Here is a 26,768-nt window from a genome sequence, read left to right on the forward strand (position 1 = left end):
TTTAAGATTGTTTTGATGAACTGTTTGAGAGGTATGCTTGATCTTACAAAATTGGTTAGCATAGATTTTAAGCCAAATTTAAACCTAACTTGGTTCGTATCATTACTGGTCCTATTAAATAAAATATGACAAGCATAGCCATTCCAACAATACATATACAACCCTAGTAGGTTTAGGATCATCTCAAGGTTTTTAAAGTGATCTCAAATTTAGGATGTTTTTCTTTTATTAGATCTAGAAGGAGAATGATTGTTACCTTCAATATTACTATTTGTACTAGAGGAAGTATCTTAAACAAGAAAAGGATTGAGTTCCAAACTAGAAGTATTTGATTCCTTTGGTGTAAGATCTTCCTGATTATCCATATGAAATTAAAAAAAATAACAACAATATGAATCGACTGATAATTAACAATAAGTATTAAATATTAATAGTAGGTTACATGCTAAAAAATCTAAAAAATTACAAGCACAAAATGAATCTAACATTAATAAGAGATAAACCTTCATTCTCGACAAAACCCATCATATAATTTATATCAAAAATTGATTTTTTTTTTATTTCTGGATTGTTTTCAAGGACACAATATATGAATGAATTGAAACAAATGGTAAATTAAGGTTTTGATTTCGTGTATGTAATTTCTGCATAAAAACTTAATTGTTTATGGGCAGTCAAACATAAAAGATAGTGAGAGGAAAAGAAAAGAAACCATCAAATCAGCTAATGAAAAGAATAGAGTCAAGTTCCATTTTTAAAAGTTCAATGTGAATTCCAAAAAGCTTTATGAGAAGATGAATCAAAAACTAATATAGTCCAACAAATTATTTATCATTTTCTATTTGGAATCAAATTGATAAAAATATCATCTTATAAAAAACTCATAAAGTTTCACTTTCTCATTATTCACACAGTAGGAAAAAAAGATGAAATGCAATAATACTTGCTTCAAAATTAAAATCAACCAATCTTGAACTATTATTGAACACAAAACAAACAAAAATTAACAGAATAACAACAAATAATGACAGTACTTCCTTCAACCTCTTGCAAATCCAAGGTAAGAAAAAGAAATTAACCTCCTATAAATTCCTACTTAACTAGTTAATCTAATAACTAGTAACTCTCAATGCCATCACTATTTAATTACCAAATCAATCAAAACATCCTATTAGAGATAACAACATTTAAAAGAAAACCCGTAGAGAAAAATTTTGAAGAGATAAAGGGTGCTCAAATTAAGTATTAGAAGTAGGTTTGAAAATGTAAAAAGTGTAAGGCTATGGAAGAAGCATCAAACCTTTCCTGGTTTCCTTGCCTTCTAACAACCTCTATGATGTCTTGTTCTTACAACCTATCAAAATGCTTCACCAATAAAAAAAATCAAATCATTAAAAAAGCAATAAAATTATAAGAATAACAATAATGGAATTATATCATTTTAATCAAAGATTATCCAAACAAGTTTACATTAGTACAATTCTTCTCAAACTCTGCCCTTGATTTTCTACATTCAGTTGGATATTGAAATCCCATAGACTCGATTTTTCTAGGTTTCTTGCCTAATTCAAAACTCCAAAAAGATTTAAGGTTAGGTTAGTTATAAATCATAAGAGAACAAAAAAGAATGAGGGAGAGGGGACGGGGGACTGGAATACATATCAAAAGGAAAAATGATTTAAGGTTTGGTTATGTTTCTTTTTATACCTATTTATTTTCTTAGATGATTCAAATACAATTAAACTAGTCTAATTTGGTATGGTTTAATTGGTTTCAGCCTTATGATAGTTTGTATTTCTCAATCTTTGTTCATATAATTGTACACTAGTTTTTCTATTGTTTATATTTGATTATATCTATATTCATTATTCTCTTTCCCTTTGTCATCAACTAAAAAAATAAAAGACATAATATAAAAAACAAAGAAAATGAATGTGAAATTATTATATAATATTCAAAAGTTCTAATATTCATTATAGATTTAAAAGAAAAAAATACGAAAAACATTAAAAATATGAAAATCAAATAAATAGCTAGTACACGATCTAAAGTGATGGATAACGAGAGAGTAGATTAGTTATCATATCCTTTATGTCCGTTTGTGTGTCGTGAGAGACATAATATAAAAAATAAAGAAAATGAATGTGAAAATGTTATATAATATTCAAAAGTTCTAATATTCATTACACATTTAAAAGAAAAAAAATACAAAAAACATTAAAAATATGAAAATCAAATATATAGCTAGTACAAGATCTAAAGTGATGGAAAACAAGATAGTAGATTAGTCATCATATCTTTTATGTCCGTTTGTTTGTCATGTATATAACACACATCCTTTCCTATATGATGCACCTCAGTTTCAATATTTTATAGTCGTTCTTTTACCCTAAACTTCCAAGTACTCGTACCAACCTTTTTAAAAGAGGAAATCATTGGTGGTGTCTCAAACATTATTTCAAACTCATCATCACTACCACCATGTTGTTGTTCTTCCTTAACATGAACTCCAATTTGGTCTCTAGAAACCCATACACCATAATCATTCAACAAAAAATTCATTTTGGTGAGGGTTCTATTCTTTATCTCCATCAAAGAAGAATATGGTGTCATGATCATATGGAAAGGGTTTTTGCTTTTGATCATGTCCCATGATCAAGTTCCTCACCATGATATAAGGCAGATTAATTTGATGACTTCTAATCATGCAGTCAATTAAGCACAAATCTATAAATATTACTTAATCAAAATACCCTTCCTTGGGCAGAATATTGTGTGGTAGAATTCTATGCAAATGTTTTGGTCTTCAGTGCAAGTCTTGTCTCTTATTTTTTGCTTTAGGAGCAAAATCATATCTACTCGTATGTAAATCCCTTTATAGTAGGTATTACTTTAACTTCAAACACTCTAGGTCCTTCATTAGATATACCCAATATCTTAGCTAAAGTGTTACAATCAAATTCAATATGTTTGTTTTGCAAACTATTGACAATCATAGGCTCCACATTAATTCTCATGTTTGCAAAGAACATCCTAATCAATTTTGGATATATTGGTTATTTTAATTAATACTAAGTATTTCAACCCATATGTTTAAAGATTGTATCTATTCCAAATGCACATAAATCAAGTATTAAGCCTTTTTCTACAACAATAGATCAATTTGAGAAGAAGCTTAAAAACCTTTGAATGTTGTCAGCTTTATAGGAGGTGGGATCAATGACGTGTTTGCTTATTGGTTCCACATATTTAGAACATTTCTTTGGTGCCATTACTCTTTATTCTCCAAGAAATTGACTTCAATTGGGCTGAATTTGGTGTATTTTGAGTGAATTTGGAAGAAAAGTCACGATTAGGGTGAAGGCTCTAATATGTAGGAATTTTTGTTCTTCTACCAAAAACTGACAAATATATATATGTTGTCGAGTAATTAGTTAACCGGTTGCTATTATTTAAGTTCAATCGGTCGACCAATCTAAACTCAAGCTTGAAATTTCCCAAACTCTTCTTGTGATCCTTTCTTTGCACTTAAAATGGGTCCTTTTCATGTAAAATTTATAACCAAAAGGCAAAGAAATTAAGGGGTGAAAATTTGGGCAATAGCCTCACTACTAATGCTCTGGATCTATCAGTTGGCTGGTTTATCCAATTATATGAACCGATCGACCGATTCACATAAAAATCAAGATTTTCTAAATTATCTCTTTTACAAGTGTTTTATGAGTTAAAATATATATTTGTCTAACTTGCAGACTAAAAAATTAAACCCAAATCAAAACTTAAAATCTTGAAAAATTGATAGTAGCTATCCTCTATTTTTTTGACTTAATCGGTTGGCCGATTAAACTAACTATAATGATTTGGTCAATCAATTTTTCTCAAACCTCGATAGATACTAGGAATTCTGCAGCTGATAGATTTTTCACATAATTCATGCATAAATGATATACATATCATCATTTAAATTCATCAAACTTATTTTCTTTGATGTATACACATAAAAAGACACCTCATACATCTATTACATGAATAAAGCTTAAATGTTTTTTTTTGCAAAAGTGATCCTTACTTAAAGACTTTGTGAGAATATGAACTAATTGGTGTTTCGTGCTTACAAAACTCAAGTACAATATCACCTTTCATAATATGATCCTTTAGGAAGTCACATCTCATTTCTATATGTTTTATATGAGAGTGCTGAATTGGATTCTTAGATAGACTTATTGCACTATCACACTTAATATGTATATATGATCAAAATTAAGTTCAAAATCTTCTAAAGTTTGTCTATTGGTTGCTATATATTATGTTTTAGTTGTAAATAGAGCTATTGAGCTATCTTAGAGAGAATCCTAAAAAACCACATGTTCCACTAGTATTTTTTATATCAACATCCAATAAGATCAACATCTAAATAGCTAATTAAACTCAATTCACTTCTTTTTGGATACCACAACTCTAAATCAAATATATCAAAAAATATCAAAAAATTCATTTTACATTATTAACATGGAATTCTTTAGGGTATGCTTGAAAGTATACATATAGAAAGACACAAAATAAAATATGGGGTCTACTTAAAGTTAAATATAAGAGTGATATATCGAGATTTGGTGATGTTACATGTCTAAGAGCAAGACAACCTGTGTTGTTTTTGTTATGTGACATAGGCTTTCCTAAAAGAGAAACAAACATAATTTCACATAAAAGGGCCAGCACATGATAATTTCACAAGGAGTGCACGCATATATTGCAAGCTGTGACCTTAAACTGACCGAACGACACCAACTTGCTCTAAAAAAAGGCATACGCTTAGCTAACCCTAAGAAATTATTGTGAGGCATCGATAAAAGGGTGCTATATAAGTTTTCTAAGTATTTCCCTTCATGGAAACAAAAGTCACGGGTACATGCCCTACTCTGAATAGGCCATCCCTAAGAACCGAAATTAACGTGACCGTACTCTTTATTGCTTGAAGATTATTCTAATAGGAGCTTGATGTTGCAACCAGTGTGTTTCTTCTTCCTACAAGATAACATTTCTAAAGGCACGTCTATTTTGAAGCTGCCAGTACCCTAACAAAAGTTCTGTAGCGGTAAAAAGGGTGGCCGAATCATGTAGCAATCTCTCCAGAAAGACAGTTGCTTTTATCAAGAAATCATGACTTGACCAAAAAAATAAGAAGTTAATGCATGAAACAAACCAGGGGCAGATCTTATACCAAACACGAAATATCTGAGGGATTACAGTCTTAAGAAATCGACAGTTGTAAGCTATTCTGTTTCAGTTTTATTCATGGTAAATGAGATTAACTTGTGAGCAAACTATATGAGTTTAAAAGACACATCAAATCAAGAGATTCAATTTCTCTCGCTGACAATAACAAACACAGTCCAGACATACATGCTCAGATCCCCAAGACAAAAGCTTGTTCCAATATTCCTCTAAAGTAAGCGTGAAAAGCAGAAGGATGTTTGACTTAACCATGCCAAATCACAAGACTTAAACAGAGAAGCAAACTCGCGAATCATATTGAGGTGTATCACGAACGCTTCCAAACTTCAGAAGAAGGATTGAAGGTCTAGGCTGGACACCTTTACTGTGGGCCTTTGTTCCTTCTTTATCCAAACTCCCTTTTGCTGCCTCTTCTCTTTTGGTTACTGTCTTTATCTCTTCTCTTCTCTTCTCTTCTCTATCTTTTCCTCTTTTTTGCCTCTGTTTCCCTCAAATCTGCCATTTACCCTCACTCTTCTTCCTTCTATCTCTTCATTTCTAAACCCCCCCTGCTTTCACTATGTTTTCTATCCCTTTTTCCTTCTTTTTTGTCTTTTCGATATGGGTCTTTTATAGGCAAGGATGAGAGACTGGTGGCTTCTGGCAAGGCTAGTGCCTTTGATCCTTGAGATGTTGTTATCTCTTTAGCAAGCTGGCCAGAAGGATTATTTTTCCTAGATTTTATGTTTTTTCTTTTTCTGATAGTTTCCTCTTTGTTGATTTTTCTTCTTTTTAAGGTCCATTTTAGATCAAACTTGTAAACCTTCAAGAAAAACAAAAGTTATTAGACTTTATTTTCAAAAATAAAAAAATGCTATATATTTCTGTCCTTTCATCTTCTTGTTTATGCTTCACTCTCCATCAAAAGGTTTCATTGACAATTGATAAATAATTCGTCCGACTAGCTATAGAATTTTTTAAACATAAAAATAAAAAATAAAAAATCCTTGAAAATAAACCCCTGAAATAAAAATAAAAAATCCTATCAATTTCAAGGCATTCTTTTAACTTTGGAACTTTTCAAGTTAAATCCAACAATATAATTCACCAGAATGGTAAAACATCACCTCAATTGATTTATTTTTTTAGTTACATTCTATTGGAATGAATAAAGTATTTATATTTAGAATCATGGTGTCGTGATTATCATGATGTTCTTACACTTCCTTGTAACATCTTATTTGTGAGCATGGCGTAGACAGGTGCAACTATCATTGTACATGGCATGAAGATGACACGTGGGATGGACTTGATAAAACTTAAGTGGGGAAAATTCTCTCCTGCCCTCTTAGTAGCCATGTATTAATATGCTAAAGGAGTTGTTATCCTAATGATCAAGGTAAAGTCATCTAACTTTCCAAGGTTTATTTTTTCCTTGATCAAGTTAATAAATATTTACTTGTTTTTTTTACTCTCGAACTGCTTCCTAAATATTAAAGCAACCAGTACAAACATTTATAGTTTAGTATATTAATTTAATTTGATATTTATATATGAAAGCTAATTAATGAGAATAGTGAATTCTGCAAAGAGATTATCTTTCATTTAGGATTGAGGAAATCAGAAAAATTTTTTTAACTAAATTTAAGCGTTTCCACAACTATATATATATGCTTGAAATTTTCTTAGTTTGGCTTAGGCTAATAATCCAAGTTCTCTTTTAAAACAAGTTCTTAATGCATAATAAAAGACCATCTAGTGCTTAAGCTAGCAAAGAGTAAGAGAAAAATAATATAAGGAATAAGACAAACAAAAAAAATAGTTAAAGATGTGATGTGGTACTCGTTTGTGTGTAGATTTGTGTATTTAATTAGCTTTCTTCTATATCTAGTAATCCTTAGGTATTTATATATCTCATATCCATGTGTTTGCATCATAGATATAGGGTTGCAATTCTATTATCAACCTGTTAGGAAATATTATTCATGTAGGCGCTCATATTATTAATTTATAAGACAAGGTTTTCATGTAGATATCGTACTAACAACTTATAAAATGGATAATTTAGCTAGGTGGTGCAATCTTAGCTTTAACACCAAGAGATTCATTAAAAGTTCAATTAGATCTAGTCATAAGATTTAGAGTAAAGAAGTTTAAGAAGGCAATTAATGAAAATTTTCAAGATGCATGGGATAAGATGGGCTTAAAGACGATAACAAAGAATAAAGAACAAGTCTTGATTAATTTGATTCATGTTCAAGAAGGGTTTGTAGAGGAGCATCCAGACATTACAAAAAAATTGAAGTAAGAAGATTTAAATCTGTTAGTTTTGACCTTTAGCTACTATTTTAGCCACAACTAGAGATACATACTATATTTTGATATGATTTTAATTGCATTTGAAATTAGACATCCATAGTTTTTCAATAATATATGGTAGAACTTCTAATTCGCCAAGACAAGGGAGAACCATTTGTTTGAAGTTGGTCTTTGATTCTACCAACAGATTACAAAATTCAAATTTGATCTTGTTTTAATTAGTTGGGCTATTATTTATTTATCTTTTAGTTTATTTTAGGGTCTACGGTATTTAAGGGTTTATTTAGGTTAGGTTTTATTTTATTATTTTAGTTATTTTAGGCTTTTAATGTGTTAAGATCAATTTATCAAGTTTGGGTTTATTAAGTAAAATTAGGGTTAGCTTTCTATTATATAAATCAATTGTTAACATTATTTTTCAATTTATGAAATTCTCTCTAAAATTACCCCATTGTGTGCTTTGTTGCTTTTTCTGTAGTTGAGTGATTCACATACTAAGTTCTTGATTGAACTTGCAACCGCTTCAAATGATTGATCAATTTCATTTTGATTTATACTTCTTGTTCGTGTCTTGTTATAGGCACAAGGTGGGGGTGATCAATTGCATATAACTTTGGTTCTCCAAGACAATGTTCTTGTTGGGTCAAGTTGCATTGTTTTCTTGGTTTCGTTCTCTCTAGGGTTTCAACTAATACAAAAAAAGAAGAAAAGATTGATTCTTGATGAATCTTGTTTATGTGTTTGATTTAAAAAAAAAGGAAGAAAAAATCAGTTTTGATAAGGAAAATATCTTGAAGTTGGCGAAAAATTGCGTGCAAAACAACAAATTATGTTCATCGTTGTGACTTAAGAAATTCAGCCCCCCTGCGCGCGCGCGCGCGCGCGCGCGCACACACACACACACACACATATATATATATATATATATATATATATATGAAAAAAAACAAAAGAAAGAAGAATCAAAAATCACAATCTTGAAATGATTCTTGGAGAAAAAAATCAGAAATTTAGAATCTTATATGAACTAGGGTTTAGCTAAAAAATTTTGGAAATTCTTTGTGATCATGATTGATTTCTTGCAAATTTGGGTAGAATAGAATTATCCTGCATCAAATTCTTTTTTCTATTGATTTCTTGCATCGTTTTCTTTTTTTTTTCTTGAATTTCATAGTTTTCATTGTTTCTTAATAATAATTCTTACTTTTATTTTGTGTCTTCTTTTTCATCATTATATTCACACAAATTTACGTTGCTACTTGTAAGTGTTTCCTCAAGCTTTATTTTGAAAAGTTTGAATAATTTTTTATTCTTAAGTCTTTAAACATAAAATAAATCATTGCATAGTTTGGTTAATTGTTTGATAAGTTGTTAAGTTACTTTTAAGAACCAAAGTACGAGAATAGAGAGGTAAAAAGCGTAGCAAGATTATTATAGTGAAACGCCTAATAAATTGTGTGAAATACAAGAGTGAATTTTATTGTGAGAGTAAACACGTGATATTTGTGTGAGGAAAAAATTTCTTTGCCACTAAACTTAATTTTAGGTATAAACAATGTCTTCAAAAAGGTTTAAACAAAAAAAAACGAGAACTGTAGAGGAAAGGTATGATAGGATGAAAGTTATGAAAAAGATGGGTTAATGAGTAAATTTGATGAGATGATTAGTAAACAAGGAGTTCCTAGTTATAAGAAAAAGAAAGTTGAAATGCCAAACATTAAGGTTATAGTGAATTATGCGAGTGTGGACGATAATTCTAGAAGAGGAGGATAAGAAGGATGTAGTTGATTATTGTATAAAATTTTGAATGCAACAAAATCTTGTGTATGAGTCATAACCTAGGAGGAGAATAAGAGGTAAGTCATGACCAACTAATATATTCGGCCAAGGTAGGTCTTCTGAGGAGCATGATGGCATAGATCATAATTTAGGTGGTATTAAACTTAAAATTCTAGGGTTTTAGGGAAAGAATGATCCAGAGGCTTACTTGGATTGAGAAAAAAATAAAATTTATGTTTGATTGCCATACGTATTCAGAATTAAAAAAAAATTTGGTTGGGGTTGAATTCATTGATTATTCAATTAGTTTGTGGGATTAGCTTGTTACAAGTAGAAGGTGTGATGGAGAAAGGCCAATAGAAACTTTGAAAGAGATGAAGTCATGAGGAAAACATTTATACCTATTCACTATTACAGGGTGATCTATAATAAATTGCAAAACTTATCTTAAGGTTCTAGGTGTGTGGATGAGTGCTTTAAGAAGATGGAAGTAGCTATGATTACAGCTAACATTTTTTAGGATAAAAATGCCACAATGGCTAGGTTTTTTAATGGATTAAATCAAAATATTACTAATGTGGTGGAATTGCATTATTATATAGAGATTGAGTATATGATACACATGGCTATAAAAGTGGAGAAACAGTTGAGGAGAAAGGGTAGTACAAAACCTAGTGGATATTCATGTTTTTTTTTTTGTTGGAAGTCAGGTTTCAGGAGAGAGATTAATGCATAGGTAAAACTAATAACTACACCTAAAGTAGTTAAACTTCATTTATGAGGAAGCAAGTTGCGGCTTTAGAGGAAAAGGAGAAAAATACTACTCAATCAAAGCATGAGCAAGAGACTACGTGTTTTCGATGTTAAGGGCTTGGGCATTATGTGCATGAATGTCCAAAAAAGAGAGTTATGGTTATAAGACATTATGGTGAGGTGAAATTAGCTAGTGAGGATGATTTGGATGGGATTCCAAAGCTTGATGATTGTAGTGATGTGGAGTATGTTGTGCAAGGAGAATCCTTGATTATAAAAAGATCTTTGAGTGTTCAGGTTTGTGAAAAGGACGTAGAGCAATAAAGAGAGAATATCTATCATACTAAGTGCTACATTGATAATAATTTTATGTAGTATGATGATTAATAATGATAATTTTACTAATGTTGCTAGCTCAATTTTGGTTAGAAAGTTGAACCTGAATATATTTAATCATGTCAAGCTATATAAGCTTCAGTGGTTGAATGAATGTGAAAACATTAAGGTGACTAAACAGGTTTTGGTTTCATTCACAGCAGGAAAATTTAGGGATGTGAGGCCAAATGAAAATAAGGTGAGTCATGAGTGTGAATTAATCAAGGGAAAAGTCTTAGCCATTAGAAATAGGTTTGAAGATTTTGAAAAAAAAAATATAACAAACATGGGGAAGGTCGAGAGTGGAGAGAAGAAAGTAAGGGTGAGGAAAAAAAATTTGTACAAAAATTAAGGAAACACCTTAATTTTTATGCAAAACAAAGTGACCTTACTCATGCATATGATTACAATATACTTATTATTTTATTCTTATATAAGAAGGCATATTTTAATTTTGATGATTTTAATTCTTGTGTTCCTAGTATTGCTAAAGTTCGTTTACAAGAATTTCAGAACATCTTTCCTAGAGGAGATCCCTAGTGTTTTGCCACCAATTTGAGGGATTGAGCATCAAATTGATTTTGTGTTAGGAGCATCATTTCCAAACTGACCAGCCTATAGAAGTAATTTCAAAGAGAGTAAGAAGCTTCAAAGGCAAGTAGAAGAGTTGACGTTGAAATGGTACGTTCAATAAAGTATGAGTCCTTGTATAGTTCCATTGTTATATGTATGGTTTTAATCCTTTAACTGTTAGGTTCCCAAATATCATACATGCAACGGAAACTGTGAAACAAAATTATTTGAGAGTCCCTAAGATCCTGTTAGATAGATTTAGAGTTGTTTAAGGATTTATTACTTGAAGATCTAATCTTCTTCGACTTTAAATAATTTCTTAAAGGCTGGATTGTCACAAACTACAAACGTCTAATAACGTCTAGAGTGCTAACTCTAATTTTATGTTTATGTAGTTTTTTTGTCTAATAGTTAACTACTCCTCTTTAAAAAAAAAATAAGAGGCATAACTTACTATTTATAGAAAAATATGAAGAAAACAAATCTTATAAATTGGCAAAATATCAATTTGCCCCTTGAATAATATCCATATATTAATTTAGGATAATTTTAGAAATTAACTCAATCAAATCCTTACTTAATTTTCTAGGTTTAGAAATATAATCCATGTATTAATTATATTATAGTCCTTAGTTTCTTAAATATATTTTAATCAAGTCATATTTAATTAAATCATCACATTTTAATTTCTAACTAATGGTTCTTAATTTGTGTGACCCATTAGGTTCCTAATATGTTGGCCCAAATATAAATTATAATTATAATTAAATAAATTAAACAATTTAATTTACTATCAATTTAATAATTGATTAATTTATATTTCAAGATCAGATGCGTCATCTAGCAACGTGTCATGATCCTCCAAATATTAGAAAAGTTCTTAGTGGTTAACTTAATCTTTCAGTGACCAATTTCTAAGTATAATTAATATCCTTTCATCAATAATGTTATGGTTTAGCTTTAAAGCATGAAGTATGTCTGTTATGTTAAATTATGTTTGTTCTCTACATAATAGTCATTTATCGTTTGAATAAAATTTAAAACCCTTTTCAAATCTCATTCCACCCTGACCAAGGATTTCTCAATTCATACTATTTGAGAACATATGAAACATTTTCTCTAATTTACCTAAAGTGATGAATCCTCTCTTGATTACTTAAGGACCTTTATATAGTTCATGTTATACCTAATGTCTGCCCTTTCGTTACCTAGATTAAGATAACATGTAACAGGATCAAAGCATAATATTCTCTATATAAGATGACTTAGTGAGCTCAAGTCTAAGGATCACTTACACAACCATCATGAGAGCCTTTTCATTGACATAAATGATCTCTCTATATGGAATTCAAATGCAGGTCAGTTCAGTGTAAATGTCTTATGACTTGCACCTACATATTAGTTTATGTATCCCTTATACTTCAGCTTATAAAAACAACGACATCCTTTCATAAAAGAAAGAACATAATATGTATCAGTCTCTACGACTCTAGTAAATGTCTAGTATTTAAGAGAACATCGACTAGGAACACTTTAGGAACAATGCTTTGATGCAATAGGAATCCTATAATTATAACAACTTTATAATTTTCTTTGCAAAATATTTTTGTCCTATGACCTTTATCTTTTTTCTAGATTCATTAATCTAATATTAAACATTTATTAATAATAGATATGTATTTACATGAATATAATAATGTCACGTGTAACCAATTGATTGGCTGTAGGGCATATTAAACGAACAATAGCTGCATTGGATTTATTGCTTTTACCTATTGATAAAAGACTTAGTTTTAATAGGAATAGAAAAGCACAGGTTTTCAAAGATTTGCTTTTCAAGGTAGGACAACATATTGAAAAGATGAATAGGCAATATACATTTAAAGCTAAAAAAAGAGGAAAAGAGATGGATTTGAACCAAGAGATTGGGTTTAGATCTATATAAGGAAAGAAAGATTTCATGCTCAAAGATGATCTAAGTTGATGCCAAGAGGGAGACAGACCATTCCAAATCATTGAGAAGATCAATGATAATGCCTACAAAGTGGAATTGCTAGGTAAATATGGTATTAGTGCTACATTTAATATATCTAACATTTCTTTGTTTGATATAGGTGATAATTCGAGGGTGAATACTTTCGATGAGAGAGGGAATTATGTGATCCTAACTTCAACACCAAGAGATCCATTAGAGTTTTCATTAGGTCCAGTCATAAAATTTAGAGTAAACAAGTTTAAGGAGGCAATTAATGGACTTTTTCAAGATACATGGGCTAAAGTGAAATTCAAAAGGACATCAAAAAATAAAGAACAAGCCTTGACTAATTTAATTCATGTTTAAGAAAGGTTTGTAGAAGAGTATCCAGATATTACAGAAAGATTGGAATAAGAAGATTCCAATATGCTAGTTTTGACCTATTAATACATTTTAATGCAATTTTAGTTGCATTGAAAATTAGACATCCACAGCTTTCCAGTGATATATAGTAAACCTTCTAATTCATCAAGATGAGGGAGAACCATTTGTTTGAAATTGGTATTTGATTTTAACAACATGTTACATAATTCGATTTTGATCTTGTTTTAATTAGTTGGGATATAATTTAGTTATCTTTTAGTTTGTTTTAGGGTTTGTGGAATTTAAGATTTTATTTGGGTTAGGTTTTATTTTATTTATTTTGAGCTTTTAATGTGTTAAGCCTATTTATTAAGTTTTGGTCCATTAAATCAAATTAGGGTTAATTTTCCACTATATAAACCAATTGTTAACATCATTTTTTAGTTTATGAAATTTTCTCTAAAGTTGTCGCATGTTGTGTGTTTTGTTTCTTTTTGTGTGGTTAAATGATTCACATATGAAGTTTTTTATTGAACTTGCAAACTTTTTAAAGGATTGATCAACCTCGTTGTGATTTATACTTCTAGTTCGCATCTTATTATAGGTGTGGGGTGGGGTGATCAATTGTACATAATTTTGATTCTCCAAAGCAAGGTTCTTGTTGAGTCAAGACGCAAACATTTCCTTAAACCTCAAATTATCAATCTAAAGGATAATTTTGCATTGATGGGTGTCATTTTGGAGAATTCAATTGGGTGATTATTAGTGCCTAAACCTCGTTTAATGAGCCATGCCTATTAAAAAGGTCATCCTTGGTGGATTTGGCTTTGTCTCAGTAAGACATATCTTTTCATTTAGTGTGTCAATGTAATAGGCACAATGGAGCTCTTGTGACTTTTTTCTCTTATCTTCTTTTTCTTTTCTTTCTTACTCTCCTGCCTAGTTAGGCTTATTATGGGGTCTAGTTGGGTCGATTAGGCCCTTCTATTTTTCTTTCTTTTTTTTCTTCTCTTTTCTCCTCTTCCCATTTTCTTTTATTATCTTTTTGTCCGATTGTGTTATTTAACCTAACTAGCTGCCAAATTAGGCTTTTTATATGGTTAGGCCATTTAGCCCAACCAACTATCTAGTTGTCTAGTTGGGTTTTTTTCTTTCTTTCATATTTTAAGCCTAATCGGGCCTGTTTATATTTCCATATCAGTTGCATCATCTAGTCTTTGAAATTGTTTATAATTTTAAATATTCTAAATTTTTCTTATCAAAATGATTTTTTATGGAGGAAAAGTGATATGGAGTGTTACGGCAAGACAAGTAGGCAAGAACTTCTAGTTGTCCTCCTAGAATTTGGGGCATTTACCTAAGGCAATTGAGCATGGAGCACCTTAGACAAGTGGGAACTAGTGTTGAGGCCTTTTTTTTTAGCTTCTCGATTTTGCTACAAAAAACTTTTTGCTCCTCTAAAGAAGCTACTTGAATAAAGGTGTTCTTAAAATGAAAAATCATATAGAGATCATAGAGAAACACAGAGAATAAAGCCTTTGTTGTTACTTAATAAGTGAAATGGCTATTTATTTCATTGGTTTGCCTTTAGAGTTTTGTACCCAAGAAGAGAAAAGTTCTAGGGAGACCATTTTTCTCATAATAAAGAATTCTATGTACTTTCATATCATGTCAAGTTTTGTGCTAGCATGGATAAAGGTGTAATTTATTTTGTTTGGGCTATATTATCTCTTTTGACTTTACTATATAGTTGTTGTCTTATGCTTAGAGAGAATGAACAAACATATTATGTTTTAGTAGAAAACAAAAGCTCTCATTCGAGAAGGAGAATCTCATAGAGAATGCAATAATAAATGTTTTAGGGAGTTCATTGTTTAGAGATACGAAGATTTTATTTGGAGATATGTAGATTTCATAAAGAGACAGAGATATAGGGATTTTGTATTAAAGACATAGAGATATATAGATTAGTAATTTTATAAGAAATATAGAATGATGAATCATCGAGATAATATTGCTTCTAATAAAAAGTTCAAAAACATTTCTCGCCCTTAGGCAAATGAAAGGAAAATTCCTAGAAACTATCTTGTACTTTCAAGTTGTACTTTCTTAGATGCGTTAGCTTCTCCCTTCTTTAGTCGAGCTATTCTTTCTTCTTGATAAATTATATCACCTTCAGAATTCAATCTTTCAATCTCTTTTTTTAGAGAATAACAATATTTTATATCATGCTCATTATTTTTATGAAAGATACATAATTTATTATGTTTGTATATGTTTATGTCACTCTTTGTTGGCGTAAGATATTGCACACATTTTATCTTAATGATGATGAATACCTCATTTTAAGTGGTGTTCAAAGTTGTGGTCATAAACTTAGAGAACACCATTTTACTGTAAATAGACATTTTCATATTATTTTTGGATTCCCTTAGGTTGTTGAGGGTGGGAGACTAGACAACATGATGTTTATGAGATTCTTTTTTTATATATATAAAATCAGGGATGTCTTTGTCTAACAAGACTTATTTATTTTGTATGAATGTGGTTTTCCATTGCGAACTTAATCTTAAAGAGAGTTTGATTTAGAAGGGTGAATAGTCATTTTCATAAAGTATAATCATGGATCCCATTGATCAAGGCTCTTATGGCAACCGGTTTTAGAAATCCTTCTATAGCATTGCTTTATTTAAAAAATTTAGAAATATTCCATTAATCTTATATTTTTATTGTGTGAAGGAAAAGAGCTTAATTGAGCTCTTTTTAGCTAGTATACTTGTGCTAAAACAGGTAATGAGTGTTGTATAGATCGCTAAAGTCAAGGACAAATCTAGGTTTCTAGGATATAGTACCATGCCTAAGTTGACCCGTGAAATGTCATCGAAAATATTTTGCAAATACCATCCTTATTTTATATTATAAGCTCCAAACTATTTCATACACTTTGTGCTTGTTCCATTAGGTCTATAAATTTATCATAATTGTCTAATTTTATCTCTATAGATATGAAATCCTTAGAAAGATGGGTATCCTATAATCATTTAAAAAATGAAGAATCTCTCACTTGTTAAGAGTTGTATTCATCATTCTCAAAAGCTTCGAATCACTATAGATGTCACCTCATGTTAGGATATTTTTTGTTTAAAACTACTTGAGCAAGATTCAAAAGGGAAGCATTGGCCTTGGAAATGGCTACCCTTGTGACTATAAGTAGCTAAATTTGTTTTTTAAAGCTTGGTACAAGAGTAACTTCTTTGAGAAAATTCATCACAACCATGATATCAACTTACAAGTTGCGTTGGAGGTTAAGTTAGCGGAGAGGCAAGGTTTTGAGTTGTTCTTATATGGCTCAATGAGCACTTTCATTTATTGATTGGTGAAGGTATAAAGGAACTGATCATTAATGAAGGGGAGATTGGTTAATCTCCCGTGTTTTGGCATTTCTAGATTACCAGCTACAAAAAAAAAACTTTTGTTTATTTTTCCATAGACAGTGTCACTTACAAAGCTAGAAAAACTTTAAGATCTTTTCAAGACTATTTAGTGAGCTTGAGGTTTTTTATAGTTGGGTATGGGCTGATAATCCATGTTCTCCTACAAAACAAGTTTCGTATGTAGAATAGAAGACTCTTCAATGCTTAAGTTAGCAAAACATAAGAGGCAAATAATGCATGCAAGAAAAAGAATAAAAATATAAGAGAGTGTGTGTTGTGGAGGAGAATAAAAATGAAAGAGAATGTGTGTTGTGGAGGAGAATAAAAATGAAAGAGAATGTGTGATATGGTTGTTATGTTAACTATATGTATAGATCTGTTTATTTGTTCACTTGTCCTCTATACCTGGTGATCTTTGGGTATTTATATATCCTGGACAACATGTATTTGCATTGTAGGTGTAGAGCCATAAATCTACTTGTTTAGGTAATCATGGAGAATATCTACTTTATAAACAACAACCATGCAATCATTTTGTCGATAAATTATTCAAGTAAGCACCCATTATGTTAACTTGTAAGTAAGGCTTTCAGATAAGTGTTATAGTAACAACTTATAAAATAAAAAATTCAAGTGGCGATTGTATTAGAGAATTTAGTTGGGCTGTTACACGTGCCTAAATCTTATTTGGCATGCCATGTATGTTAAAAAGGAAGAGCAAAAACAAAAGGAATGTGGGCTTTCTTGTTGTTTTTTTGTCTTAATTGGGTCTTTTTCTTTTCTTTTTTTCTTTTTTCCTTCTTTTCTTCTCTCCTAGGTTGTGTTGAGTTGGGTTTGGTTAGGCTATGTCTAAATTGGAGAGATGTTGGCAAATTAAAGATTGAAATAGGAAAAAAAAAAGAAATATGTTTAGCTCGTGTATAAAATGTGTTGACACATTCACAAGCCCTTTATCTTCTAGCAGCACATGCAACAAATTCTAACCTTTGATGTTGGTCTTTCTTAGCGACGTTGGCTTCATATCAGCAACACGTATCTTAATCTCCAACACAAGTCTTCGTTGGAGGCATGATTAAGCTCTAGTGATATTTTTTTTTCTTCTTTTTTCATGGTTTTTGTATTGACTTTCCTTATTTTTTTCATTCCTTTCCCCTGTTAGGCTTATTATTAGGTTAGGTCCCATCTCTTTTCATTTCTTTTTTCTTCTCTCTTTCTCATTCTCCTCTTCTCCTATTCTTTTCTTTTCAAATGGACCATTTGGCCCATCTAGTTATCCAGTTGGGATTTTTTTTTGCTTTTTGTTTCCCCTTCTTATTCTTCTCCTCTTTTTTTCTTGTCTAGTTGGGCTTTTTTTTCCTTTCTTTCTTTGCTTGGGCAGGTTGGGCTTGTTCATTCAGGATTGAACTCCACTAACCTCTAAATCCTTCCTTGAGGGAACATCATAATCTCCGCCAGGTAAAGCTGAGTTGATTGTGCTGCTTAAGAGTTGCTTTAAACTTGGGAACAATTTGTGCATGTTTTTTTTTTTAACAAAAAATGAGTAATTAATAACTGCAGCGCATGTAAATGTTGGTTAGCTTTACTGAGTAACAATACACAAATAAACAAATCATACAATCTGACATATAAAATTTACATTTTGACGTCTGACCATCCATTTTAATGCTCGTAAGATTATAATATCTCAGTATTAGTTGCCTTTCTACAAGTTTCAGTATAATTTGCCTATTTGTAAATCATTTCTTTTACTGATATATAGTTTAATGTCTTTTTCGAATGATGACAAAGGATAGATGAATGCAAACAATATCATTTTATCCCAGATACTAATCTAACATCAATTCCAAGGAGCAATTAGAGATAGCCCTTCAGCCTTCTATAATCCAACCAATTAGCAATAAAAGCTTGGTAGTAAAAATTGAAAAAGAATGATTACAAGACTAGAAATGCAAGAGGGTCAAATCCCAGATAGGCGCGTGTATATTTATCTACTCCAAACTATTTTTCAATGAATGTTCCCAGTAGGATAACACTTTTGGCTGCAAAAATAAAAAAAATTGTTACACATCATGAAGGATTGCAATAACTGTAATCTTACTTCATGATATCAAGAATAGCACCATGGAATTCATCGAATGTCTTGATATTTTTGTCCACAAATTGCTTATAGAGTGTTCCCATCACATTACTTTGTCATCTGTGTCGAAGGCATGGACAGCGCTACCAGCAAACAATTTAGCTCATGATTATTGACAATCTTAAACTCAAGCACATATGCGCATACCTTCATCAGAATCCGAGAAACGAAAAGAAGAGGAAAGAATAAAATAGGATAGACTCGAAAGTAAATAGGAGGGCAAAAGGAAAACACCAGCAAATTGTACCACTTTGCAAACTTGAACAAGAATAGATCTAATGGTGTAGAATAGAAAATACAGATGAAAAGATGGGAATATCTTGTTGAGTTTGGAAGTCAAAGTTCGAAAAGGAAATGTAAAATCTTTTAACTGGCTTGAAAATGTTGTTTGGTACAGGGAGGCGCCGGTACAGGTGGTGTGATTTCTGATAGAGCCCTCACTACCCTGCTTTTCCTTTACGAAGCTCTTTGCGGTTGAAATTTATTTCTTCAAAGTAAATTCCCTTTCAATTCCATCCTCTCCTAAAGGTGCAGGTGCAGTAAATTACAGTTCGTACTCCAGCTTTACAAAGTAGTATTAATAATTAAGAAAAAAACTCCTGCCAGCGTTTTATTTTACCATGAAAGCAACTCAGCCAAGCCTTCATCCAAGCATATGCCTTTCTTACCAAAAAGTATCAATGCAAGAAGATGCTTGTGCAGATTGAAACAAAGCAAACACAAAACTGCTGAAAAACACCACTTGCCTAATAAGACCTTTGGGAATGTAAAGGTGCAATGGCAACGGAACCCATTTTTAATGAATGAGAACTAATGTGTATCATGGCAATATAACAAATCACAATCAAAACAATAGTATTCGAAGTTCAAAATATAGTGCACAAAGTGGCAGGAGATTGATAGTGATTTACAGAATAGGAATTATATTCTTGATTTGCAGCAGAAAGGAAAGGAGAATAGAGAGAAGATACGTATCAGGATAAGCAGCATGTACAATTTAATCACGGCAGGTGCCATCTTTTTTTGGAAAGCCTTATTTTTTTCTCCCCTGCTTTTTCTTGTAATTGGAAACATTAGACCTGGATTTGGGAAGTGATTTTCCACCAAAAAGGACACGAGCCACCAGCATCTCTTCTGGCAGGTCAGGATCTGAAGCTTGGACTGTTTGCTTTTCCATTACTCCCAGAAGCTTCTCTGCTAACCCAATGTCAAAATCTTTGAACTCTTTCACTGCAGCATTACGTATCAGAATTTCTTCCTCAGCCTGAAGATATGAGAAATAAATAGTCTCATAAGACTTAAGTGTGGGCAAGTAGCCTCTCCTTGACTTAAAACTGCAGTTTCAGGCACAAGATCTCCCATGTTGCACTCAGACATTTGCTGAGATAAACCTAGACTTAATGCATGCCACCTTCCTCTGTGTGTGTGTGTGTGTGTGTGTGTTACAACAAAAATAGAACTCTCATTTTATTTCCACATGAGAGAAAACAAAGTAAACTATAAATCACAGAAGAAACACGTACATTTCCACATGAAACCCCACCCTGAGGTTGGCCAGTGTTCTCAATCATATCAGATCGAGAGGTGGCCTCTCCATGACTCGAAATTGCAGTTTCAGCCATAAGATCCCCCATGTTGCACCCAGACATATGCTGAGTTCGTGTATGTAGCAATCTATCTCCTATTTTTGGAACTGAAGCAGGATTTTGTTCAGAACTGGTCAATGCATTAGATGGTGCAAGTACGCTCAAATTATTGACAGAAGAAAAATTTCACAGGATTTTCACTAGCCACTTTGTCCGCCCGGGACTTCAACTTATGGACTTGTGATTTTAGCACTTCAATCTGTCTAAGGATATGTTCACTGATGCAATCTCTGGACTGAATAGACGTCAATCCATCTTGAGTCCCAAACTCATCATTGTCATTTATTGTCTTGGCTGCAAAATCACCATCCATATAAGAGCATTAAGAGCCCAATAACCTTGCAGAATTTTCATCCACGACTAGTCAGGATACATCTAGTAGTCTTCTGTTTATAAACAATAATGTCTTGAACAATATGAGTTGGTGAGTGCAGATGGATCACCTGTCCATAATAGCAATTTACTATTTCAGAAGACAGCAACTACAATACCAACTCAATATTTATTAGCACTAACATTTCCCTTTCTAAAACATTTTAAATTATTGCTCTCATTAACCTGAATGATTGCAATGTTCCTAGCCAACATGGAATTAGAGAAATATTTCAAAATTTCCTGAAAAAAAATGAAGTGATGCAGAGGAGAGAAACATCAAATCAACAACCAAAACCAGTGAAAGACAGCACACATGAGGCTCCTTGCAAACAAGAGATCTTCGATATAGACAAAGTCCTGACATGCTCCTATTTAAAGAGATTGAAATGACACTCCTTTATTTAATTTTTTTTTTTTAAATAAAAAAGAAGCTTGAAATTTATAAGCAAATAAAGCCAATTAGACATGCTAGAAAAAAATTTTTGTTGAACATATTCTGTTAGCTTATATGGTAAATGCAATTGGGAAATTTCATATAAAATATTTGCAGGAGTATATGTGGATGATATATTCTTTTTCATATATCTAAACTAAGTAACCACAGTTATTCAACAAAAGTAAAAGTAAAAATTAATGTTTTTCTTACCTGGGTTACTGCAACCATCATCAATAGAAGCACCATCAGTAGCAGACTTCTTATTTTCTGGTCAACACAGAAAAGAGAAATTTAGCACCATCATATTTATGGCAAAATATTGTAAGAACAAAGTTATAAAAAAAACACAAGCAAGAATTGGAAAATTTAGCACCATAATAGGAGAAAAGGTTATGTTGTAACATATATGATGCTACATCCTCAGTCTCTTCAAATCTCTTTCTTTTCTTTCTCTTCATTGCTTTCTTTCTCGTCATACAAGTAGAAAAAGGCAGTGACTTCACAGGAAAACCTCCTTCCATAAATGTTTCAAGATCAAACAGTTTTCTCCGTTCATCTTCTGCAATATCTCTTTCATACTTAAGGGCTTGGGACCGCAATTCCTTAATTTTCAATTCTACCCACTTAAATCTCCACATAAGAGGATGAATAAATCTCCTCCAATGGTCTGTCAACTTTTTCCTCCTGAAAGGTTGGAAACACTCACAAAGTTGCATGGGAAACAATATTTGAAAGTTAAATTGAGCAAACAACACACATCAACATAGTGGAAATGAAAAGGTAAATATCATAAGAGCAAACATGCAAAACTCAGGAGAACTTGGTTATCGTGAACACAGCTATTCAAATCCATACCAAAAAGAAAGAACCACGTCTATCATGCTGAAGCATGTTAAAAATTGCTATAGCAGAGATTTAAACCATACAATGATTTGATTGTGGATATGTTTGTCAGTGCTTATTCATTGAGAGTAAATCGTGAAAGAAAAGAACTTTTAGCAGAGGGCAATCATCCGAACCTTTCAACAACCTTTCAGAGAATGGGAGATAGGGATACATCTAGTAGTACCGTAAACAATGTCATTGGTGCTCCTATGATACAATTAATGTGAATTTCAAAAAGGATAACTGTAAGTTACCATTAGCTATGAATTCTACAGAAATGCCAAAAGGATGCCTTATTACTAACCTTTCAGCGAAAATCAGGACAGTAACAAAATTCATACCCTGGAGGACCTGAACTGTATTAAATGGGTCACAACGAAGTTTTTTTTTTTTTCCCTCCCAACCCTAACCCAAATTTATCTTTTCAGGCCATTCAAACTGCAAAATACAGCTTTAATTTAATTCACATAACAAGATGAAAAGGTTAATAGATGAAAATGAAGAAGACAATTGCAGATGATTGCTTAAGTTTGCCTCTAACTAAATTTCAACTTTGCAATTTCACCAAGAAAGGATAGTTGATAACTGATGATGGTTCATAATTGTTATTTCATGATGGGATACTTTAGGAGTAGTATTAGATTAATTAATTTCTCAAGTTGCAATGTGTGCAGATGAGCACTAAATTATACAGGCATAAAATAAATCAATCAAACTGATAAATACCTCATTTTAAATGAGCCACCATATCCATCAAATATAGACATCTGTCCACCTCCAACAAATAACTGTGACTCAACTTCAGTATCACTTAACCCAGAAGAACCATTCTTAGTCTTAGATTCCGTGTCCCCAAAAGAACTAATGCTCTCGGTCACAGCATCGTCACATCTAGCTTCATTTTGCCCATTGTCACTGACAGTGGTACAGTCAATTATATTAACCTCCACATCCTCACTTCTGGCTGCAGCTGCCTTAGCTCCATCACCATGTAAAGCTTCTTCTGCATGAAAGCTTTTGTCCTGGAAATTACTCACACATTGTATGAACTTATTATCTTGTGGATCTCGAGGCATACTCTTATTCTCTTTATTAGCCAAAATTTCCATTGCAGCAATCGGTTTGTTTTTTTATGTCCAAATCAGGACCCATATTAATGTGCCCTGCAACACAATAACATTCTCTTACTCAGCTTTTCGATTGTCATCACCCCATCATTAATAAATTCATATCAATGAAATAAATTCGTTTTACTATTAATTTTTTATTTCCAAATTAACAGAAAGCAATACCTAAACAGATTCTAATATACATAATGGCATCAAAGAAAGAAAGAAAACTACTATAAATTAATTAATTATTCAAGATTGAGCAAAAATAAGAAAACTTTAGCAACCAAATAGGAATTTCACCATGGGAAATCATTGAAATTGCATATCATATTGACATCTAATACAGTTACCAAGAAAAAGAATGAAAATGAAAATTCAAGATATAAAACCTAATATTGAAATTGAAACCCTAAACCCTAACAATTAGAAAATATAAGGTAACTACCTGCCTGAGGAAAGGTTTCTGGGACTCTGATTATGTGAGGGTTAGAAAGGAAAGATTCACCGCCGGTGTAGGCTAGGCCGGCCGGAGACTGAGTGTTAAAGGAGACGGGATTTTATTTATTTTTTATTTTTTGTGAGGGATGAACAGAGGACTAAAGGCTAGTGGGGCTGTGAAGTAGCTCCGGAAACAACTTCGATGGACGGGGTTAATATATGTTACAGCTGCTTACACGATAATTATACAGGTGGCGTCCAGTTATAGGCACGTAGGCTGTATAATGTCCAACTCAGCTGAGGCTCTGTTTGCTTTTGCTGTTTCTTTCCCTCCACCAAAATGTTTCCATTGTATTTTACCCGTCTAAGTCTAAGGTTATATATTTAAAAAAAAAAAACAAAATAGACATACAAGCTATTTTAATAAAAAAAAATATAAAAAAATATATATAAATTAAAAATTTTATTTAAGTATGTGATTAAATAATTTGATAACCATCAAAGTAAATAAATGAAAAAAAAGTTATTAATAATAACTAAAAATATTTTTATAAAATTAAAAGATAGATATAGATAAGATATTTGATTCTATAAAATTTTATTTTCTAAAACTAGAAAATAAAAATAGCAAGCTTATCTGCATTTTGAATTCAAAATTTATTTTCAAAACATATTTTGTTCATGACCAAAACATTATAAACCCAGGATTAACAATATGGTTTATCAATGCATTAACTGAACTAATAAAACTAAAAAAATAAACATTGTTTTATTAAAAACTAACTTAACTATAAGGTTTTTATCACATAAAAAAAATCAAACACATTCTAAAATGCTTCAGAGAACAACATCAAATCATAAAATAAAAAATTATAGCAAAAACAAAAACAAGAATATACCTATTTTTCAAGTCAACTCAAGCAGGCTATATAGACTCTACTTTTAGGTTAAGAAATATACATTCAAACTCCTAAAACAACTATTACCCTTATTTGCTTTCCTTTGTTTCCACAAACTTATCGCCCTTTCAAAGATGAAAAAACCTTTATGTTAGGCTTGTAAACCTTCACAACTAGGATATTTTCTCAGTATTTCTCTCCTTTTTTTCTCTTATCTTTAGCTCAAATTTATAAGGGTATTTATGTGGTTTTCCTAAGGTTTTTGATGGATTTCAATAAAGATTGATCAAAGTTGAGTACTTTGATCAAAATAAAAGATTTATGGACAAAATTTCACAACTGGAATCTCTATCCTTCAATGGTTTTTGCAATGATGGTTTTAGCATAGGTGGGTTTCCTTTGCTTTGAGACAAAGACATGTATTTTTCACCTTTTAATTTTGGAGGAATGATTTATAGCCCTTGATAAGAACCGTCTAGGAGCTTTGAAGTGTGAACACACAAAAACGTTAGGTAGTTTTGCACCAATGGGTATCTTAGTCAAGACTGATCATCGTGAACTACAAAAAAAAAAGATGAATAGAGGTTGAACAATGCATCATTTGGGTTAAACCCTAGAATTTAGGGTTTTAAATTTGGTATTTGCCAAAGTTTCAATGTCCATGTTCTTTTAATTATGGCACATGCACCTTTAATTGACTCAAAACTTTTAATTCCATATAATTTAACTCTTGTCAAACTCAAATATCAGTTTCGAAGTTTAGCGTCATTTTTATTTTAGTCATTGATATCTGATTTGTTGAATTGGACCTCTAATTAACCTCAAACTTTTAATTTTCTTCAATTTAGCTCTGATTTCAGCAATTCTACCCCTAAAATTATGCGTCATTTACATGTTGGTCATTGGTCTTGAATTTATTCAATCAAACCCTTAATTGGTTACAAAACTTTAATTTTTTTCTTAATTAAGCCCCTGATTTTGCCAATTAAGCTTTTCAAAGTTCAATTTCATCCCCAACCTTCAATTTCTACCAATTAACACTCAAATTAACTCTAAAAAATTAATTTTTCTTGTTATTAAGTCCTCAATAAAATTAATTAAGCCTTCCAAAATCCTCATTGAATCCTTACTCATCCAGATTTGTATTTCTTTACCCTAAATACAAATATTTTCATCGAATGGGTCTTTTGTCAATCAGAATTGGGTCATCAATTTTTCCAATCTTGTACATTCTAGTCCTTTCACTTGTCGTTTTGGTCCTTTACCATCAACTTGGATAATTTTTTGGGATTTCTTCATGTGTATCCTCTTGTATTTTAGATTGATTTTTCCTTTTTTTTTTCTTTTCTTGATTTTTTATGGAGTCAAAAATGGGTAACAACAAGGAAAAAAGGGTACTTTTTTTAGTAAGATGGAGAAAAGAAGGAGGGAAAAAAAATAACCACCAGCAACAAACAACCCATCATTTGTCATCTCACGCCATACCAAAAGAAAAAAGACACGATGGCTCTTCCAACTGTATAGTAGAAGGGCAAGTTGACTACCGGGAGGTATTGCATAATTCGCCCAAATAATGTGAACACCAACCATACGCCATCAATGTTTTTGAATAAAAAATTAATTATCCATCATAAAAAGACAAAAATGCTCTCCATGAGTCTAGAAATTACAAAAAAAAAAAACATGTATGATTGGACAAAAATGCCCTAAAATGTATGCCTTATTTTTTTTCTTTTTCTAAAGGCAAAGATGTCATTTTACTATATTTTAAAGAAACAAAAAAAACCATTGATCAATAGTTTTAATTTATTTTTATCTTAGAGGTAAATAAGTCATTCAACTGTTTAAAAAATTTGGAAAAGACAAAGACACCTTCTAATAATCTTTTAATGACCACTAGGCCATTGGAAAAGATAAAATTGCCCCCAATACCAAGGTTTCCATTTCTTCAACCGAAAGGTAAAATGATAATTTTACTACAACATTCTACAATAATTTATGTCTAATGCTATAGTGAAAAACCTATGCTCTATATATTTTTTAGATGTGTGTGTG

At 31.4% G+C, this 26,768-nt stretch overlaps 1 protein-coding gene across 4 annotated transcripts; it reads right to left on the reverse strand.

Moving 5' to 3' along the window:
• Positions 1–19,715: 19,715 nt before the first annotated feature.
• Positions 19,716–24,014, reverse strand: LOC133693162 (uncharacterized). Of its 4 annotated transcripts, none has more exons than XM_062114318.1 (6): positions 23,826–24,014; positions 22,991–23,427; positions 21,753–22,063; positions 21,590–21,646; positions 20,446–20,862; positions 19,716–20,186 (listed from the first exon to the last, which is right to left on the reverse strand). In XM_062114318.1, exons 2-5 carry the CDS (start codon positions 23,371–23,373, stop codon positions 20,675–20,677), a joined length of 939 nt encoding a protein of 312 aa, XP_061970302.1. In that variant the 5' UTR covers positions 23,374–23,427; positions 23,826–24,014; the 3' UTR covers positions 19,716–20,186; positions 20,446–20,674. The 4 variants fall into 4 exon arrangements, with proteins under 4 accessions (XP_061970302.1, XP_061970301.1, XP_061970304.1 ...); XM_062114317.1 differs by having other exon boundaries at positions 23,822–24,014; XM_062114320.1 differs by lacking the exon at positions 19,716–20,186 and adding an exon at positions 20,193–20,339 and having other exon boundaries at positions 23,822–24,014.
• Between the last annotated feature and the right edge of the window lie 2,754 nt (positions 24,015–26,768).

This window comes from Populus nigra, chromosome 5 (genome assembly GCF_951802175.1).
Source record: "Populus nigra chromosome 5, ddPopNigr1.1, whole genome shotgun sequence".
Lineage (NCBI taxonomy): Eukaryota > Viridiplantae > Streptophyta > Magnoliopsida > Malpighiales > Salicaceae > Populus > Populus nigra.

Excerpts from the sequence above, each read along its gene's own strand:
- LOC133693162 (XM_062114318.1), bottom strand. The coding sequence starts at position 23,373 with ATGGAAATTTTGGCTAATAAAGAGAATAAGAGTATGCCTCGAGATCCA. Across the intron at positions 21,647-21,752 it reads TAACCTTTTCTCCTATTATG|AAAATAAGAAGTCTGCTACT; the intron begins GTGCTAAATTTT and ends TGTGTTGACCAG. Across the intron at positions 20,863-21,589 it reads TGATGGTTGCAGTAACCCAG|CCAAGACAATAAATGACAAT; the intron begins GTAAGAAAAACA and ends GTGATTTTGCAG.